This window comes from Podarcis tiliguerta (assembly GCF_965153285.1).
Source record: "Podarcis tiliguerta genome assembly, chromosome: 11".
Taxonomy (NCBI): domain Eukaryota; kingdom Metazoa; phylum Chordata; class Lepidosauria; order Squamata; family Lacertidae; genus Podarcis; species Podarcis tiliguerta.
Window position 1 is genome coordinate 19,658,864 of NC_139544.1, and position 21,519 is coordinate 19,680,382.

The 21,519-nt window shown below is 46.4% G+C and overlaps 2 protein-coding genes across 2 annotated transcripts in view; one reads left to right on the plus strand and one right to left on the minus strand.

The window, feature by feature from the left end:
* LOC310660282 (uncharacterized protein) overlaps nucleotides 1-20,226 on the minus strand; it is a gene marked incomplete at its 3' end in the record, with an annotated part of 514,773 nt that extends 494,547 nt beyond the window's left edge. The window contains exon 1 of the mRNA XM_083404607.1: nucleotides 20,170-20,226. The remainder of the gene's footprint in view (nucleotides 1-20,169) is intronic.
* Nucleotides 139-19,726, plus strand: LOC310660292 (uncharacterized protein; the record flags this gene model as incomplete). The annotated part of the gene is made up of 4 exons (XM_083404616.1): nucleotides 139-207; nucleotides 16,850-17,014; nucleotides 17,177-17,838; nucleotides 19,669-19,726. The coding sequence occupies 4 exons, from the start codon at nucleotides 139-141 to the stop codon at nucleotides 19,724-19,726; spliced, it is 954 nt and encodes a 317-aa protein (XP_083260742.1).
* Nucleotides 20,227-21,519: the final 1,293 nt, after the last annotated feature.

Here is a 21,519-nt window from a genome sequence, read left to right on the forward strand (position 1 = left end):
CCAATTTGTATGCCTCCATTATCTGATGATAATGAAGCCAATCACGGACTTTGCTTTTTAGTTTGTCAAAACTCTGCAATTTCAATTTATCTCCATCTTGTTCTAGTATCTCCCAATATTTTGGCCACAGAACCAGAAATGCCAATGGAAGCCCAGCTTTGCTTGGTGCAGCAACTGTGCCCTTTGCCCACAGTGACACATGCCCAGGTATCCTCAAGTTTAGACAATTTAATGCTCTCTTTGTGGAGCATCCCCCTACAACCGGTCCTGAGTCTGTGGCTGGCACAGGATGCTGTGGTCCAGTAATGCCCTTTATATCACAACCGTTCAAAAGAATCTGCACCAGCTGCCTATTAACTACCAAGCAAGTGTTAAGGTTTTGCCACTAACATATAAAACACTAAACAAAACTGGACAAGATTATCTGCAAAACCAGCTTCTCTTCCACTGCCCTGTTAAGGGCATTCAGTCAAACAAATGAAACCTGGCTAGTTTTGCCATGGTCTGATTATTTGGGTTTTTTCAGTGATGGAACCAGTATTGTGGAAATATACTGACTCTGGCATCTTGCTCTTCATGCCACTTGCCATTTTCTCCTGCTTTTTTCCTGTTTTTTACAAACAAAATAAAATTGTACAAACTATCCAAATTTTTGAATAACGATCTTACAGAACCGAATATGTTAGCTCATTGTAAGAGATTCAGAAGTCACCCATACGCTTTACCAGTGCTAATCTCAGTGGTCCATTCAAAATCTTTGTTCTGTCTCTCAGTTTCTTTTGGGAATGACCATTTTTGAAAGTTGGGAAATGAAGATTTTATCAATGTCGGGAGAAAGGGCTATGCAGAGTTGGGGCAAAGTTCATAAATAAATAAATGGGAATTTTAAAGGCTCCTATCTAACAAAATTATGCTACTATATTTTTCATTTCTTTACTGGGATTATTTTCCCACACACTGGGTCAATGACAAGAACTCCTTTTTTTCTGAATTATGCCTTGGGGAAATACACATAATGAACGAACAGATTTTGTTTTCACAGTTAACTCATTCATAAAATTAACAGCAGAGTGCTGCTGATTGCTTTGATGTGTTTCGGTAAGTTCCACTGCTTTCACGTACATTCCCCCCACTTTTTGTTATTTCTACAAATCTGCCTGCTGTTGGAACTTTGCAGCAATTCCTGGCCTGTGACAGAGGGACTAAGATCTGAACATATGCTATTACAGAGACATCTATTTTCAGATCTGATGGCTCAGAGCTCTGTGTTGCTTCTTGAGCCCACTAATCCTACCAATTAATTCCTTCTGACTACAGTGACATCTGTTGGCGAGGCCAGAGCTGATGGATTGTGGGCTCAACTTCAGGGTTGCACCAGACGAGCCGTTTCAAAGCATGGCAGTTGTTACCTTCTCTCATTTTACTTTTGCTAGCGCAAACATTTTGGATGGGGCAAATTGGTCTGTTTTCATTCGAAAAGGATCTTAGCTGCAGAAGTCTAATATTGAGGCTGCTGGCAGAGAAGGATTCCTTTCATGAGGCAACTGAACAAGTGTTTGACCTCAACTTTAATCTGGCCAGAGGATGACTAGGGAGTCTTTAAAATGTAAGCGCCATTCTCTTGGTGGGATGGCACCTAAAACCATGGATGAACTCCTGGTTCTTCGCTTGCTGAAAGTTCCTTGGTGATCCACTGGTGGCGAGTAGGACCAGGCATGTTGGGCGTGTTTCAAGGGCAGCCTCTAAACCACAGGATCCAACCCCCCTACTGTTTCTCTGGTTAACAGAACATTCTGAAAGCTATAAGGAGTTGGCTTTCAGGGGAACAGCTCTGAGCATGCTCAGAACATAGGTATGATTTGATAGGGCTGGAATAGCCTAAGTCATCCTCAATCAATGTAGATGGCTCTCATAACAGAAAGAAGGAGCGGGATGCTCCTCAACCAAGGCTAAAAAAACTGGAAGTCTTCTTCTTCTTCTTCTTCTTCATACCCTGTCCATCTGGCTGGGTTTCCCCAGCCACTCTGGGCTGCTCCCAATCGAATATTAAAAACACAATACAGCATTAAACATTAAAAACTTTCCTAAACAGGGCTGCCTTCAGATGTCTTTTAAAAGTAGGATAGTTGTTTATTCCCTTGACATCTGATGGGAGGGCGTTTCACAGGGCAGGCGCCACTCTGCCTGGTTCCTAGAGACACATGGGAGGAAGCATTTTACCATAGAAATACTATTGGATTAGGATTGGGTGAGTGATGCACAGAGCTGATTGACAGAGCATAACATGTAAGTATAAAATATATGTGGAAAGAGCGTGTCGCTTTGAGATTTTTTTTTTGGGGGGGGGGGGTTAAAATAAATTTGCATTATCAATGGGAGGGCTATGCCCCTGTAGCCCTATAAATAGCCTGAACACTTTATATAAATCCTTAAGAATGTTTCGTGAGCTCATCCTGGTATGCCAATGCTGCATATTTCCTAAATTTCACACTTTCTTTGAGATATCTGGGCACATCTGTTTTGATGTGCCTTTGCCTTTGCTTTGCCCTCCAGCTAATCCGTCTGCACCCCTGACTTGGGTTTCAAATGGAGTCTGCAAACACTCACCACTTCCACACAGAAGTATGTTATGAACTTGATGCTCTTCATGCACACAAATTATACACAATATTGACATGGCATTATCTACATAATGATGGGAAGTTGAGGGAAGTTTTTAATGTCTGACATTTTAATGCATTTTTAATCTTTTGTTGGAAGCTGGCCAGAGTGGCTGGGTACAAATTAATAACAACAACAACAACAACAACAACATCAATATGCAACCTATATTATTATTTTCCCATTTAATCCAGTTTTACCATTGCCACAGAAAATCTAATAAGTAAAAACAGAGAGACAGACATATGAATAGTAAATATGGGTTGGGTTAGGGGTGGGGAATGAGATTGCTTTTTGATGAGGCTGATGTTGTGCAGACACCGAAAAAACATGTATGCCTGATCAGCACTGAGTCTACAATCAGCTGTCATATGATGCCAGTGGGAAATCTGAAAACAGAAAAAGCTCACAAACACTCCTGGTTTTAACACTTCCATGCCTGGAGTTCAATGTTTCCTCTGTTCAGAGTCCATTCTTGATGGGATGTCTAACTGGCCGTTGAACTTTTAAAATAAGATTTTATCATATGATTATACCATTTTTAAAACAATTTCTGGGGACTATCTGTGTCCCCAGAGGTACCACATTTATTGTAAAAGCTGTTTATAGAAAGGAAAGGAAATCATCCAACACAATTTAATTTATTTCCCGTATGCTTAAAGGAAAGGAAGAAAGACAGAAGAGAAAAGTTCCCGTAGATAATGCTTTATGGAAGTTTTCATGATTCTAAATTAGAAGTCTCATTAAATAATAAAGGACAATGTGAAATGTAATCTGATTCAGTAAGGCTGCAGTCATTTAAGTACCTGGCTAATAGAGTGCAAATAGAGTTCACGGCAGATTCAAATATATTGGTAAATTCCTAAGTAAAGAACCACAAGAAATGAGACGGATATAGCAAGGCATGGTAATAAGCTGACAAGAAAATAGATTTGAGAGAAATGGAAGGGAAGAACAGTATTAAGAGTCATCAGGCTGTCAGCTGCAATGAAGAAATCAAGCAGGAACACACACAAGGAGGAAATTTAATGTAGAAGGCAATCTATAAAGAGCCATGTATATCACTGTTCACCATAGATGTAATTGCCTGGCATGAAATCAGGCTCTCTCAATTTATCTGGTCAGAAAATATTAAAAATGTTAAACTCATCCTCGCTGGAAAAGAGGAGAGAAACTTCATAATAACCTGATTTGAATTATTTTTTTAATTGCAAAGGGGATTGAGAATATTGATCCAGACAGCTAAATAGCTGTGGTCTTAGATTCACTATGTTTCCAATCAACTGCTTGTGAAGAAACAAATCAAATGAGTTCGTCCTATTTTCCAATCTGCATTACACAAAAAAGCTAATTTTGAAGGAAGTCTACCGAAGGAAACAGATTTTTCGGTACACACAAAAATACGTTTACATTTTATGTAAAAATGTACAAAGATACATACATACACAACCAAATCATATTTTAAACTCTTTGCTGTGATAGTTTTAAAAACAACGGAGGAAGCAATAGCACATAATTGTAATAACACGGGTTTCCTCTTTTTGTACTTTGTGAGGGGAAAGTCACACAGGTACAAAGTTTCACTTGTCAGGGTAACTTTATTTGCATGTTTTCGTCTTCTGCAGACTGGACTCTGTGATGTCAGTTACTGCTGTACAGTGTCTAGCATCCTTTGGTGCTTTGAAAATAAAATAGGATGGTGATAATAAACTAGAAAACAGAACTATAGCTCCCTCATCCCTTTTTCACAACCACCATTCAGGTGGGTTAGCCTGAGAATTCATGACAGGCTCAATATTCCTTGGTGAACTTCAAAGGTGAGGAGGGGCTTGGACCAGTCCCCTAACATGGCCTTCTAACCACTACACCATACTGCAGTTTTGTCAAGACACTTTTAGACATCTCCCCCTCTCTGTCTCCTTCTCATTAATTAGCTGATAGGATGTTAAAAGTACCACATGAGCAGGAAGATTTGAAACATAAACCAAAAGGAGATAGTTTATCATTGACATATGTCAAAGTTACAGATAATTTATGTGGGTTTTTTTACGATTTGTCTGTGGCCTTTCCCACTTCTTTAAAGGTCAATAGGCTGTATACGCGTTGCGCAGATTGCTCACTGACTCTGCAGCTAGATTTATAAGAGCTGGATCTGGGCTTGCAGGTGTCTTGTTCAGAAGCGATAAGAAATATTTCTGCCTTTTGTCAAGGCTGGCAGAATTACTGCCCGTAAATTGCCAGACACATTGTTTAAAATTGCCAGATGGATCAGTATTCTGCTGCTGTCACTCAGTGTAATTTCACGGAGCTCAGTACTATCTTTTCTTTAACATCCTCTGCCTGCCTATTTATCTTACACCAAGAAATGCATGTGGTGCGCATCTTACATGCACTGATGTCTTGAAGTCTGCCAGCGAAAGTCAACCCCACAAAATACAACAGGTCAACAAAGTTCAGCAGTCAAGTTTAATATGAAACTGAAGTGCCAAAGCCCCAAAGACCAAGCTGAAGATAAGACAAAAACCTTAATACTTATTTACCAGTGTCATAAAAAGTCTTTAACTTTTACTCAGTTTGCGGCAGCTGTACAGTGGTACCTCGGGTTAAGTACTTAATTCGTTCCGGAGGTCTGTTCTTAACCTGAAACTGTTCTTAACCTGAAGCACCACTTTAGCTAATGGGGTCTCCCGCTGCTGCTGCACCGCCACTGCATGATTTCCGTTCTCATCCTGAAGCAAAGTTCTTAACCCGAGGTACTATTTCTGGGTTAGCAGAGTCTGTAACCTGAAGCGTATGTAACCTGAAGCCTATGTAACCCAAGGTACCACTGTATGTAGAAATGTTTTGAGCATTGGCCTCAATCCAGCCAGGTATGACTAATTCATATTGAAACCAGTGTGACAAGATATAGTTTGGCCAAAAAAATAAATAAGCAAGTAAAATTTGCCATTGCTAGTGTTATATTAATTTTTTTAAAAAAGTCTGTATTGTCAATGGGGGTGTGGGTGGGGCTATGGTCTAAACCACAGAGCCTAGGGTTTGCCGATGAGAAGGTTGTCAGTTTGAATCCCCGTGACGGGGTGAGCTCCTGTTGCTCGGTCCCAGCTCCAAGTTCGAAAGCACATCAAGGGCAAATAGATAAATAGGTACCGCTTCAGCGGGAAGGTAAATGGCATTTCTGTGCGCTGCTCTGGTTTGCCAGAAGCAGCTTAGTCATGCTGGCCACATGACCTGGAAGCTGTCTGCAGACAAACACCAGCTCCCTCTGCCTATAGAGTGAGATGAGCGCCGCAACCCCAGAGTCATCCACGACTGGACTTAACTGTCAGAGGTACCTTTACCTTTACCATTATATTGTCAATGAGCACACAAAACTAAAACCAATAATTGAGATAATTCTTATTTGGTGATCACTCATAGCCAAGTAAGATTGTCTTCCATAAACACGGTTTTAACAGTGAGTCCGTAAGTGACTGTGGAGGCCAATTCTGAATCCACACATCCTTCCACAGGGACATTGGTTTCTGGGCGGAAGTTGATCATGGTATGGATTTGCCAAGCGTGCCTTCCTCTTAGCACGTTTCTCCCTTGCGTCCTGAGTTTGAGTGTCTTCAAAGCCCATGACACCTTTGGTAAAGGCTGTTCTCCAACTGGAGCGCTCACAGGCCAGTGTTTCCCAGTTGTCAGTGTTTACATTTTTTTAGATTGGTCCATGTTTCACAAGCATATAGTAAGGTTGGCAGTACAATAGCTTTGCAAACAAGCATTTTGGTTTCCCTGCGAATGTCCCGGTCCTCAAACACTCTGCACTTCAGCCGGGAGAAAGCCGCACTCACAGAGCTCAGGCAATGCTGGATTTCAGCATCAATGTTGGCCCTTGTGGAAAGATAACTGCCTAGGTATGAGAAGTGATTGACATTTTTCAACATTACACCATTGGGTTGGATTTGTGGTGCTGCAGAGGGGTTATTTTGTACCTGATTGTGCAGCACTTTGGTTTTTGGGATGTTGAGTGATAGGCCAAGCTTTTCGTAAGCTTCTGCAAAGAATTGAGATAGTTAAAGTGGTACCTTGGGTTAAGAACTTCATTCGTTCTGGAGGTCTGTTCTCAACCTGAAACTGTTCTTAACCTGAAGCACCACTTTAGCTAATGGGACCTCCTGCTGCCACTGTGCTGCCACTGCACGATTTCTGTTCTCATCCTGAAGAAAAGTTCTTAACCTGAGGTAATATTTCTGGGTTAGCAGAGTCTGTAACCTGAAGCGTATGCAACCTGAAGCGTATGTAACCTGAGGTACCACTGTATACCACCCATGAATCAATTTTGGCTCTCTTCTCTGTCTTTCCATACTTCTACTCAGTTCCATGACAGTCTCAGAACAGGTTTCAAAGTAGCAATTCCTCCCCCTCCAGGCAGGTATTCGAATGAGTTGGAGAGATCCATGGAAAGAGATGAGATTACTAAAGACAATAGTTTACATTTTTTATGCCACCCATTCCTAAATAATTATGGGGAATGAGGAGGGTTTTTTTGCATATGGCGGGTATTGGACTCCCTACCTCTTGTGTTACTAGTACAAAATACTTATAACCAGCAGATAATGTTTTAAAGAGATGTTTTAAAGAGAATATTTGATTCTGAAATAATTGAATTGTAAAAGCATGCATTTGACCTAACCAGAAAATATATCAGGGTTTGCTGATTTGATGTCTGTTGTTTGGTGCCATGGAAATATTCCTGTTGAGTCCGACACTGTTTCATCAGGTTCACCGTGCTATGGAGCATGTATCTGAAATGGTTGAATCTGTTAACAGTAGATTTGGAATGAGGTGTCACCAATGCTAACTAACTCACCATGAATGCCTCCCTTGTTCTCTTAGAGCAGCAATGGCACCTACCTAAGAGCTGCTGGAACCCACCTGACAACTGAGTTCCCCTGAGTTCCTGTTGGAAAAAAGCTCTGGGTGTCACCAATATGCAGACGACAATACAACTTTATCTCTCTGTTCTATCTGTTGCTTGGAGGGTTCATCACTTGCTCAAGGCTACCAGATGTCCCTAGTCCACTGTCAACCCACTACACACCCTGGGTTAGATTCTCCAGATGGAAGTTAGCCATGACTTACTTCCTATTGGTTTCAAGGATGGCTAACTTAAGTTCCATCTATTTCAACTGGAACAAATGTGACTTACAGTGAAGTCCAGTGTGTGTTTACCTGAAAGTAAATCCGACTATTGGCTTTATATTGTGCCACAGATTGACAAACAGCAACAGTCTGGAAAAAGTGTAATGCTTTTAGTAAAAGGGAGTATGATAAAATGAGCCTCATTTATTCCTATTGGAACCTTGACCTTTTGATTCAGATAGAATAGCTGTGATATTATACTTTTTAATTGGTAGATTAAAATCTATGATTAATTTTTCAGAGCTATAACACATTGTCCTGATCAGAATGAATCATAATTACATTTTGGGCTTACTTTAAAGTCGGATATGATTCCTTTCAAGAGGGATTGTATCAATAAAAATTAAAACTGGAGAAAGTTTCAAAAGTCAAGCTAGGTTATCCAGCTAGATCAGAAATTAGATTCCCCTCAGTTTTATTTTCATGAGGAAATTTCCACAATACAATAATATTACAATATGTATTTTCTCTGCCACCTATTAACTTTTGAGATCATTGGTAGATTACATATTGTGTTGTATAATCACTGCACATAACATAATTACTTAGATAATTACTTACTTGAGAAATTATATTGCAAATATTTATTTTCTGGGAGCAAAACATACTGGCATAGAGGGGTTTTTTCCCCCTCAAGAATCTTAAGGCTTTTTTGATATGCTTAGTAATAAAATAATCATAATGTAATAGAAAGTGACCACTGCCAAGAATGTAATGCAGTTACATTCCCATAGCCCAGGGCAATTTTTCATTTCCATTTCCCATCGGTCAACTAAATCTGGCATTCAGAATTGTATGCCATATTGTGATGGCAAGGAAGATAATTCAAATGCTCCAATCCCAATGAACTTGAAACAGAAATATAAACTTGGCTAACAAGGTCACACCACATTTTTGTTTGAAATGAAGGCTGGATTCAATTTACACAGCAGCGTATTCGCTAGCAATGAGAAAGCAATATAAATATTGTAACGATTCTAATGTAATATATTTATTTTTTTAAAAATTCATCTTGCCTCCCTGCAGCTTTAAAGTGGATTATATCACTAATTAAAATGACTATAAATGCAGCAGTGTTGCAACTGGAAATATATGATATAGGTGAGGATCCAGCAAAACTATTGGTATAAAGGAAACATTGTCTACATGGGTGGAAATTTCTTTGACATTTACACTGCAATTGGGTATGAGAACTGAAGAGGCAAGCCATTGTTCTGCAGCTTGCCTCTTTGGTTCGATGACCTGATTTGGAGGCATAGTAAAAGAAATGTCTAGATACATGTGTCCTCCTTCCACATGGCACATAGTTTTGTTGGATCATGATATTCAAATATATAGTGAGATGAGATTTAATTAAACAGCAAACAGTTGTACACTTCATGCATGACATTCTGTGAACATTTATCAGGATCTGACCATTTGATCCAATAAGTGACTTCATGTGCATAGGTCCAGATCATGTATCCAGTCACTTAAAGCTTAAGGAATTTTTTTTTATAGTAGCTACACATCATCTTGAAGGGAAAATAGAGAAAATACTGCAGTATACAAGGTTCATGTACAGGGTTCAGTTAGGTGCACTGGATTGGTTGTTGTGTGTATGCATGTGTGTGTAAAGGTAAAGGGACCCCTGACTGTTAGGTCCAGTTGCGGATGACTCTGGGGTTGCGGCACTCATCTTGCTTTACCGGCCGAGGGAGCCAGCGTACAGCTTCTGGGTCATGTGGCCACAGCACCAGAGCAGCACACAGAAACACCGTTTACCTTCCTGCCGGAGTGGTACCCATTTACCATATCTACTTGTAATTTGACGTGTTTTCGAACTGCTAGGTTGGCAGGAGCAGGGACCAAGAAACAGGAACTCACCCCGTCTTGGGGATTCAAACCACCGACCTTCTGATTGGCAAGCCCTAGGCTCTGTGGTTTAGACCACAGCGCCAACCGCGTCCCTGCATGTGTGTGTACACAGCCCTAAAACTCACAAATTACACCGCCCACTTTGTCTCTTGTCCCCAGTATTGGTCTCAGTTCTTCCTGCCCTACAAGGTCCACCATGAAGACAGAGACAAAAAAATTTATCCAGCTTCTTTGCAATCTCCTTATCATCTTACAGCACACCTGTTATCCAAAGTCCAACCAATTCCCTAGCCAGCTTCCTGTTATTAATGTGTTTTCCTGTCCTGTTATTAATGTATTTTATTTTGTTGGTGGTGTTGGTGGTCTTTATGTTTTGCTAATGTGCTCCTCAAATTCTTTTTTAGCACCTCGTACTGTCATCTAGCCTGTTGTCTTTGATCATGGAGTTTTCTTGGCAGGGATACTGGAGTGGCTTGCCGGTTCCTCCTCCAGGTGGATCACGTTTAGTCAAAACTCTCCACTATGACCTGCCCATCTTGGGTGCCCTGCACAGCATAGTTCATAGCTTCTCTGAGTTATTCAAGGCCCTTTGCCAGGGCAAGGCAGTGATCCATGAAGGGGAAGACAGGAGTGCCTGGCGTGCTCTGGTCCATTGGGTCACGAAGAGTCAGACACGACTAAACGACTAAACAACAACAACAACTGTCATCTAGCATTTTGTTTCTCAAACTTTGTGTTCCTTTTTGCTCTACTCATTTAGAAAATACCTCCATGTTCTAAAGGAAGCCTTCTTCCCTCTAATAATGTCTGTGGTTCTGCTCCTTAACCACCTATGCATCCCCTTACCCCTAAAGGTAAAGGGACCTATGACCGTTAGGTCCAGTTGTGGACGACTCATCTCGCTTTACTGGCCGAGGGAGCCAGCGTTTGTCCTCAGACAGCTTCTGGGTCATGTGGCCAGCATGACTAAGTCGCTTCTGGCGAACCAGAGCAGTGCACAGAAAGGCCGTTTACCTTTCTGCCGGGGTGGTACCTATTTATCTACCTGCACTTTGACGTGCTTTTGAACTGCTAGGTTGGCAGGAGCAGGGACTGAACAATGGGAGCTCACTACATCGCGGGGATTCGAAGCGCCGACCTTCTGATCAGCAAGCCCTAGGCTCAGTGGTTTAGACCACAGTGCCACCCTGTCCCCTCCTTATCCCTAGTGCTACCTTTATTGACCTGCAATATAGATTTGAGCTGAGCTTCTAATGTTGGTTTTTTTAAATAACTAATATAGTGTACCAATTTCTGAGGAAATTCAATTGGGGGGGGGGACCTATCTGGGTGTATTCGTATCCCATTATGTATTTTAACTTTCATTATATTTGGCATTTATTCTAACTTCCATTATAGTTCAGGTTATTGAAAGAATAAAATTATATAATCCACAATGCCCATTCTCAGTCTTAAAGAATATCTGAAAGAAACAAAAATGTACAATGCTTTTATTTCACAATGCCATATGCTGCAATTTTCCAAGAGATTTAAAGAGACATTAGTACCAATATGTATAATGTTGCTTTAAATCTCTTGGAAAATTGCAGTGTATGGCACTGTAAAATAAAAGCATTGTACTTTTTTGTTTCTTTCAAATGCTTCTTTTAGCTTAGAAGTAGATCTCTTTGGAAGATCAAGACAATATTTTGTGTTATTATGTCATGGATTACAAAAAGCAAGGTGAGCTACAGCCCAAACTGTATTGGCACCTCAAGAATAGGACCATTAATCTCACTCACAAATGCTTTCAAAAATAGCCTTGGTATATTGCCAGACTTCAGGCATGTCACAACCTTTTCAACAGATGCCTTTTTTCCCTTTGCTGCACACTGACAGAAGATATGAAAACATTTCTTTTCTACTTTGGTTTCTGCAGCACAATCATTAGAGTTTCGGTGCATCTCTGGCCATCAGTGGTTTGTGGCCTTTGGAAAAAACTGTATATAATGAATCAGCAAAGTGAATGATGTTATGTCACAACTCAATACATTATTACGGTCCATTTCTTGGTCCATTTTGGATCTCTTGTGAGCACGAGGCACAAAAATAAGGCATGCACCAAAGATAATCTTTCATCTTTTTATACTAATGTGTCCACAGAAAGAAATTAAAACCTTGTGAGTCATCCTTTCTGAGGGTCAGTTGAGTCTTTATTACATAGCGATCCATTCCATGGTTCTGATTTCTTCACTCTTGTTAGGATTTTAAATGGTTACAGTGGTACCTCGGTTTTCGAGTGTCTTGGAAGTAGAACGTTTCACTTTTCAAATGCCAAAAACTCGGAAAAACACCCCATCATAAGTCAAACTGCTTCCGCTCCATGTTTTTCAATTTTCTTAACTGGATTTGCAGCCAGTCCTTTGTGCTTCAGTTTTCGAACATTTTGGAAGTCGAATGATCTTCCAGAATGGATTACGTTTGAGAACCAAGGTAGCACTGTACTGATGTCACTGTTACTTTTGGTCTGGGAAATATAAGTCTGTGGGACTTGTAACGCTCTCCTTAAACGCAAGCAGAGCATTATGCCCTTTCCCACCAGTTATTCTCAATTTGGATTTTAATCCTGGTTAGAGAATAATTCCTCAATCGTCCTTCCCCCATGACCTGCCCCAGTCTCTTCCTCTGCTGCTCACCATCCACATGTCTGAAGTTGGCATTCCTATAACATAACTTCCAATACGACATGGCCCAAAACTGAGACGCCACCTTTCAGGTCTGTGTGCTCCCACACAACCCATGTGACCAGCATGAGATGGCAGACCTGGAAAAAGAGTTTTTCAGAAATGGTGCCCAAAAATATGTCCTTTGGGGCAGCATGCAAGATCACGGACTTGCAAGATCACAGATTGATCTCAGATTGATTGACTTGCAAGATCACAGATTGATCACAGATTGATCTCACGGCCCCAAATCACATGATGTCAGAATGCTGTCAGCAACTCCCGTCTGGTTGCCCAGGAAAGTACAAAGACAAGGAAAAGTTTCTTACCATCCTTTTTATTTCAAGATTACAAAGAAAGTGTGATGGCCTGGGATTCCGATTCGGAGGATGAAACAGAGGAATCCCGGCCTGCACAGGAGTCCCCGCCTCCAGGGCCGGCTGAACTGGGGCCAGGCCTAGATGCTGAAGAGCCTGCACCTGTGGCAGTGCATCAGGAGCTGGCCCCAGGTGAAGCCCTTCTGGCCCCAGAGAGGCTTGACGACTCAGTGGCCACAGGTGAGCCTCCTCCAGGGCCCAGTAACCCTTCGGCCTCTCCTGATCTGCAGAGGTTTAGAGCAGAGAGGCGAAGGGAACTGGTTGCCCCCAGGAGGAGTGCTCGCCTTAAGGCCAGAGGAGGCGGGGCTCCTGGGGGCCGGGACCGCCCCTGGCCTTAGAAGAGGATAAAAGCCCAGTCAGCCCGGCCCCAGGTTGCGGGAGCAACGTCGTTGTTGGCTTCGGACCTTCCTGCGTTCTTGATCCCTGCTCGGCCTCCTGTTCCTGACTATCCGGTACTCCTGTTCCCTGCTCGGCCTCCTGTTCCCGACCCTCCGGTGTTCCTGTTCCCTGCACAGCCTCCTGTTCCAGCGTTCCTGTTCACCGCCCGGCACTCTGCCTCGGACCTTGCCCCTCTTCGTGTGGACTTTGCTACACCCAAGGTACCTTACCCCCGGGACCAGCACAGTTTGCTCCCGCCACCTCCCGCACTCCCCCTTCGTCGGGGTGCGTTCGGGAAGAGCCAGAGGCCATGGCTGAACAGGCGGCTGCACTGGTGGCTTTGGCCCAGGAGAACCAGGCCTTGTCTCACACCGTGCAGCAGCTCAGTGACGCGGTTGAGGCACTTCAGCAACGCTTGGAAGCCCTACCGGCTTCTGGGGCCGACGCCCCGGCTCCGGGCAAGTACCCAGTGGCTTTGCCTGAGAAATTTGATGGAGCCCCGGCCAGCTTTCCCATGTTCCTGGCCCAGGCCAAACTGTATATTCAGGGGCGAGCCCGGAACTTTCCTGACGACCGTACCAAGGTGCACTTTTTGATTAGCTTGTTAAAGGACCAGGCGGCCAAGTGGGCGTTGCCGCTACTCAGGCAAGACTCCCCCTTGCTGGCAGACTATACGGGGTTTTGCAATCGTTTGGAGGCCGCGTTCGGCAACCCCCAGAAAGAGAGTCAAGCCAACCGGGCGATTCGGCATTTGAAACAGGGCAAGTCCACGGTGGCCACATATACCACGGAGTTCCGGCTGTTGGCACAGGACTTGACCTGGAATGACTCGGCACTGCGGGACCAGTATCTCGAAGGGCTTTCGGACGAGGTACTGGACCAGTTGGCCACAATGGAACGCCCCACCACGCTGGACACTCTCATTCAACGGAGTCTACAAATAGGCGACCGGTTGGAGGATCGTCGTCAGGCCCGGGGTCGCCGACACTTCCAGTTCACGGCACCAGCTTTTTCCGGCAGCCCCACGGTCACAACTGATTTAACGGAGGAGCCTATGCAGCTCGGGGCAGTGCGGCCACGCCTTTCCCCCGCAGAGAAGGCGCGGCGTCGGGATGGAAATCTCTGTCTTTACTGTGGCGGAAGTGGACACTTCGCTCGGTCCTGCCCTGAGAAACGCCAGCCGCAGGGAAACCGCCAACCCCAGTAGCTGATGGCCCTAGCTACCGGGGGTCCCAAACCGTACAGAATGGGCCCGCACCAATGGACTTGCAACATCTTATGGTTTCGGTACGTTTATACCCTCCAGGTGGGCCCTGGATCCTCACCCATGCTTTGGTAGATTCAGGGGCAACCCGCTCCTATATGGACGCTGCTTTTGCCGCCCATCATCAGGTGCCACTTCGGAACAAGCCAGTACCGGTCCAGGTGGAAGCGATTGACGGACGACTTCTGCGTTCAGGTGCCGTTACTCAGGAGACCCAGCCTCTGGTCCTGTGTCTCCAGCAGCACCGGGAGTTGCGAACTTTGGACATTGCCTCTATGCCCCGCTTCCCCCTGGTGCTCGGGATGGACTGGCTGGAGGCCCACAACGTTCAGATTGACTGGGTCAAACGGACCGTGCACTTCCCAGACCCATGTTCCCATGCTCAATCCGGAACGCTGGCGGCCGCGCCCTCAGAGGAGGCAGCACCCACGCTCCCAGCCGTGTACCAGGACTACCAGGACGTGTTCGAGGAACGGGGGGCAGACCAGCTGCCGCCGCATCGGCCTTTTGACTGCGGCATAGACCTCCAACCCGGAGCGCCTTTACCTGTGAGTCGCTTATATTCCCTAACAGAGCCAGAGCGCGAGGCTTTGCAGGACTTCTTGCGCAAGAACCTGGAGCGTGGGTTCATTAGGCCTTCCACCTCGCCCACCGCGGCGCCGGTGCTTTTTGTTAAGAAGAAATGTGGGGAACTCCGCCCTTGCCATGATTACCGAGCCCTGAACAAAATTACCGTCCCAGACCGGTACCCCTTGCCCCTTATCTCGGAGCTGCTGGAGCGGGTGCAAGGGGCACAGGTGTTCACCAAGCTGGACCTCCGGGGGGCCTACAACTTGATTCGGATCCGAGCCGGGGATGAGTGGAAGACAGCGTTTGGGACCCGGTACGGGCAGTTCGAATATTTGGTTATGCCTTTCGGTTTGTGCAACGCGCCTGCTGTGTTTCAACGCTACATCAACCACGTGTTTCAGGACCTGTTAGACAAGTACGTGGTGGTGTATTTGGATGACATACTGATTTACTCCCGTGACCCGGCTCGCCATGAGGGACATGTCCGGACCGTGCTGCAGCGCTTGCGTGAGCACCGTTTGTACGCAAAGCTCAGCAAGTGCGAGTTCCATCAGCGGACTGTGGACTTCCTTGGTCACCGGCTCTCTCCAGATGGGGTGCAAATGGACCCGGGGAAGGTGACAGCGGTTCAAGAATGGGCGGCACCCCGGAACCGCAAGGACCTACAGCGTTTCCTGGGGTTCGCCAATTACTACCGGACCTTCATCGCTGATTATGCTCATCGCACCACCCCGTTGACCCGGCTACTGCGCCCAAAGACGCCGTTTTCCTGGGACAAGGAGGCAGAGGAGGCGTTTCAGGGGTTGAAGGCCTGTTTCCAGAGGGCACCAATCTTACAACATCCTGACCCCTCTCGACCCTTTGTGGTGGAGACCGACGCTTCCAGTACGGCTCTCGGTGCCGTCTTGTCTCAACAGATTGGTCCTGAAGCGCCACTCTTACCCTGTGCCTTCTATTCCCGCCAGCTCCTACCAGCGGAGCGTAACTATACTGTGTGGGAGCGGGAACTACTGGCCATCAAGGTAGCCTTTGAGGTCTGGCGCCACCATCTTGAGGGGGCACGACATCCGGTGGAGGTGAGAACCGACCACCGGAACCTGGAGTACCTCCAGACCACCCGCAAGCTGAACCAAAGACAGATCCGGTGGGCGTTGTTCTTTTCCCGGTTCCAGTTCCGGATCCGCTACATCCCTAGCTCTCAGAATCAGAAGGCGGATGCCCTGTCCCGGAAACCTGACGACAACGCAGACACGGTACAGCAAGCAGAACCCACCACGATCCTACCTCCGGCTGCATTCCTGGCCACCCAGGAGGCGCAGCCGCTGCAGGTTCGGGTGCGGGAACAGCTGCGGGTCGACGCTTGGGCCCAGGAACGACTCCGGGAGCTGGCTGAAGGGTCCAGCCCACAGTATCCGGGGCTGGTCCTGCATCAGGGCCTTCTGCTGCACCACGGTCGTTTGTACATCCCGCCAGGGCCACTACGGCTGGAGGTTCTCCGGATGGCCCATGATGCCCCAGCAGCGGGGCACTTTGGACGGTATCGGACCACCCATCTGGTCAGTCGAGAGTTTTGGTGGCCCCGCCTGAAGGCTGACGTGGCTCGCTACGTGGCTGGTTGTGATGTCTGCCGGCGCGCCAAGGGACCTACCGGGCGACCCCCCGGCCTACTTCAGCCATTGCCAGTGCCACCGCACCCTTGGCACACGGTTTCGTTGGACTTTGTAGTGGACTTACCCTCGTCTCGTGGCTGTACCTGCCTTCTGGTTTTCTCCGACCATTTCACCAAGATGGTGCACTGCGCTCCCTGTCCATCTGTACCCACAGCCAAGGAAACTGCTCAGCTGTACCTTCAGCATGTCTTCCGCCTGCATGGCCTACCTGAGCGCGTGGTGTCCGACCGGGGCGTTCAGTTCACATCCCGGTTCTGGCAAGCACTACACCGGACCCTCGGGACGGAGGTCTGCCTCTCGTCAGCCTACCACCCCCAGACCGATGGCCAGACGGAACGGGCGAACGCGGTGCTGGAGCAGTACCTCCGGTGTTACTGCAGCTACCAGCAGGATGACTGGGTCGACCACCTGGCATTGGCGGAGTTCGCCTACAATAACGCGGTGAATGCGTCCACCCAGCAGACCCCGTTCCAGGCCAGTTATGGTTATCATCCACGGCTGTTTCCAGAGGTGCTGCCGACATCCGCAGTCCCGGCGGTGACGGAGTGGCTTCAAGAGCTCCAGTCCCAGCAACAGCTTTTGGTGGAGCAACTGCACCAGGCCAAGGAAGCGTACAAGGCCCAGGCCGACCGCCACCGCCAGGTGGGGCCGGAACTTCGCGTCGGTGACCTGGTTTGGCTCTCCACTCGCCACCTCCACCCCTCTCGACCTTCGCGGAAGTTGGACGCCCGCTTCACCGGCCCGTTCCCTATCGTAGACCAAGTCTCTCCTGTGGCATTTCGTCTCCGGTTACCCGCAACCCTGAAGGTTCACCCGGTCTTCCACAGGTCCCTTTTGAGTCCGGTGGCCCCACCCGACGAGTTCCACCCGAACCGTCCCCGACCGCAGCCAGTGTTGGTTCGGGGAGAGCCTGAGTACGAGGTGGAACGCATCCTGGACTCCCGATACCGCAGGGGGAAGCTGCAGTATCTCATTGACTGGAAGGGGTACGGACCGGAGGACCGTTCCTGGGAACCAGCGGCCAACGTCCACGCACCTGCCTGCCTCCGAGAGTTCCATGCGACGTACCCCGGCAAGCCGGGTCCGGACCCTCGGTTGAGGGGGGGGCCTGGGAGGGGGGATGGTGTGATGGCCTGGGATTCCGATTCGGAGGATGAAACAGAGGAATCCCGGCCTGCACAGGAGTCCCCGCCTCCAGGGCCGGCTGAACTGGGGCCAGGCCTAGATGCTGAAGAGCCTGCACCTGTGGCAGTGCATCAGGAGCTGGCCCCAGGTGAAGCCCTTCTGGCCCCAGAGAGGCTTGACGACTCAGTGGCCACAGGTGAGCCTCCTCCAGGGCCCAGTAACCCTTCGGCCTCTCCTGATCTGCAGAGGTTTAGAGCAGAGAGGCGAAGGGAACTGGTTGCCCCCAGGAGGAGTGCTCGCCTTAAGGCCAGAGGAGGCGGGGCTCCTGGGGGCCGGGACCGCCCCTGGCCTTAGAAGAGGATAAAAGCCCAGTCAGCCCGGCCCCAGGTTGCGGGAGCAACGTCGTTGTTGGCTTCGGACCTTCCTGCGTTCTTGATCCCTGCTCGGCCTCCTGTTCCTGACTATCCGGTACTCCTGTTCCCTGCTCGGCCTCCTGTTCCCGACCCTCCGGTGTTCCTGTTCCCTGCACAGCCTCCTGTTCCAGCGTTCCTGTTCACCGCCCGGCACTCTGCCTCGGACCTTGCCCCTCTTCGTGTGGACTTTGCTACACCCAAGGTACCTTACCCCCGGGACCAGCACAGAAAGGCTATTAGACCCAGCCTCTTGGATAATGGTGTTGTCCTGAGTGAATCTTCACCCCACCCTTCTCTCCCACTTCCTTATTCATCACTTCTACAGGTGTTGCTACGTGCCGTCTGTCTTTGAGCTCTTTGCTCTCCTACTTTCAAGGCTCGCCTGGTTCTGGGAGGGGGATGTCTAGAATGCTTTCTAAAGACACTGTGTCAGTCAGCTGTCATTCTGGTCCTGCCTCCTCCCCTCCCATTATTTCCAAACCTTTCCTCTCATCTGCCTCTGAGCTGTGACCTCCCTCAAACCCCTGTTGAGGGAGGGTCTTCCTCTTCCTCCTTCCTGGAAGGGTCAGGAAGGGGAGGTGGTCTCCACCACTCTTCCTCTGCCCAGTCCCTGACACATGAGAACATGGCATCCAAAATGGCTGTTGTGCTCTTGTGAGGGGAAATGGGATGTTCCATTCGCCGCCGCCCCCCAGGACAGTTGATAAGTATGCTATCAATAAGTCATGACAAATGGAAATAATGAAGAAAGATATTTACACCCTCCTTGTCTGTGTTTCTTTCCTCTCCCTCTCTTTCATTCAGCCTGTCATAATTAATTCTGCCCGCACAGGCTAGGTCTGAGAAAAAGAGGAAGAAATTTAGAGCTAGATGGGTGGATGTGGAAAGGGGTTAAGTGAATAGGAGTGAGTTGGGGTTCATGGAACAGCATAGGTAAAATTCAGAGATTGATTCAGAAATAAGGCAAGCTATTTCCCCCAAATTTGAGAAATAGCTTGCCTGATTTCAATATAGATATGTTTTGAGCTATGGAGAGCCCACTCATCATAAAAAGAAACTGATAGAGATTCTCTTAAAAACTCTGATTGGACTTTATTTTACTATATACCGTGAGAGAGGCGATAATGCATCACATTAACTGCTGGTATTTTATTTATTTTGTATAATTTGTAGACCTTTTTTTTCACCAAAATGGTGCCAAATCAGTTTCCAATGAAATCAGCAATAGTAATAAACACAAGGTACGATTTTAAAATAATAAAAACACTAACCATAGGGTACAATGTGTGGATTCTCTTGGCTCCAAACAACACTAGCAGTTTTTTCTCTTTTCCTCATAGTTCTTTGCTTCCATCCCTGAAGTCGTCTGTGAATAGGTCACTCATATACCTCACTTAAAAATTTCAGCTATAAGGTTTCCATTGTGGTGAGCAAATTGCAACTTTGACTGTTCTTGCTATTCAGGAACAGCAGCCGGGAGGAGAGAACACTCTTCTCGGAATATTATGCAGTAGACTGTTAACTATTGTTATGAGAGGAAAACATTCTAGGGCACCTCGGGGACTGACTGTTTTATTGTGGCGTGAACATTTGTAAGTGTAGCTCCTGCCATCAAATGCCTCCTTATAGCATAAAGCCTGCAATCCTTCGTTTGCTTTCTGCTGTTATTGAGCAGAACCTGTCAATGCCACCAGAGCAGGACAGTGAATGGAAATCACTTGCAACTCCTGCCAAAGCTAAGGCATTCCACCCCTTTGCAGTCGGTGTGAGCATAAATGTGGTTAATTAGCTAAGTCATAAAAATACATTACATTGGTACCTCGGGTTAAGTACTTAATTCATTCCAGAGGTCCGTTCTTAACCTGAAACTGTTCTTAACCTGAAGCACCACTTTAGCTAATGGGGCCTCCCGCTGCCGCCGCCGGAGCACTATTTCTATTCTCATCCTGAAGCAAAGTTCTTAACCCGAGGTACTATTTCTGGTTTAGCGGAGTCTGTAACCTGAAGTGTATGTAACCTGAAGCATCTGTAACCCGAGGTACCACTGTACGTCATATAGGAAAGGAATTAGCTAGAGAAATAAATGTATTGACTAAGTGTGCTCTATGGCTGGTGCATTTAAGAATCTCTATTACTTGGTGTGGTGTTTGCCCTCCTAGGTGACATCATGCTGGGTCATAAGGAAAGGGTTAAATGAGTGTGAAGTGATTGGCAAGAGGGAATCCAAGGGAAGGAGTTAGAGTTAGAGTTGTAGAGAAGTCAGTCGGGTGTTAGAGAAGAGAGAGGGAGGATAAGTCTGGGCTGGGCCTCAGTGGTGGGAACTTCTCCTCCTCATCATCCTGGTCAACCTACTTCAGACTGGGATCCAAAATTTGGTTGGAGTCAGTGCACAACTCTAGAAAAGAATGTAGAAAGAGGCTATATGATCACAGCAAGCGTGATAAGAGCATATTGGTCTCCTGTTTAAAGCAATGGGACACTCATAGGATGCATGCAGATGGTGACAAAGCAAAGGGTGGAATTAAAAAATGGCTAATGCTTCCTAAAATTTTCCAGCTGGAAGGGGGGGGACCCACCATTTAAGTTAATGATCTGAAAAGACAATAGGTTTCTAAAATTCATTCATTATTATTATCTTGTGGAAAGCACCATCCAGTTCACAATGCAATACTGTTCCCTCCCAAATCCATTTCTGAAATATATGTGGGACTGCAAACATTTTGGCACACCCCTGCTTCTTTTAAACATTCAGTTTTCATGTAAAGGGCAAGCCTGAAAAGCAGAGAGACAGAATGAATGAATCACAGAGAGCATTTAAGACAAGCAAGCCTGGTATTGATTTGCGCATTCTTTGAACAGCCAAGCAAAATAATCCAGCAAGTCATAGCAAACAGATTAAGCAGCATTCTAGAATCTTCATAGACGTAGTTGACAACACATTCAAAATATTCCACAGCAATTCTGGAAATCCTATTGATCTATTTGTTATTATTGTTGTTCAATTGCCTGCATACACCAGGCACAGCTACTGGAGCAGCCTTTACCATCCATTCAAGGGGAGCTTTTAGATTAGATGTATTAAAGTAGGAGGGCTACATTTATGTGGTGCTTTGTAGATATCTTACTTTTCTCCATTCTCCCTTCTCCAGACCCCAAACCCCTGATAAGTTCCTGGTATTCTAAATTAGTTACACCTGGTTCTCCATAATTACTAAATTCACCATAAAGTACATTGCCTCATTCTGGTTCTAGCCATGCTTCATTGCAGACAGTTAGTGATTTTATATACACCTTTCTGTCTGCACCACTATAAAG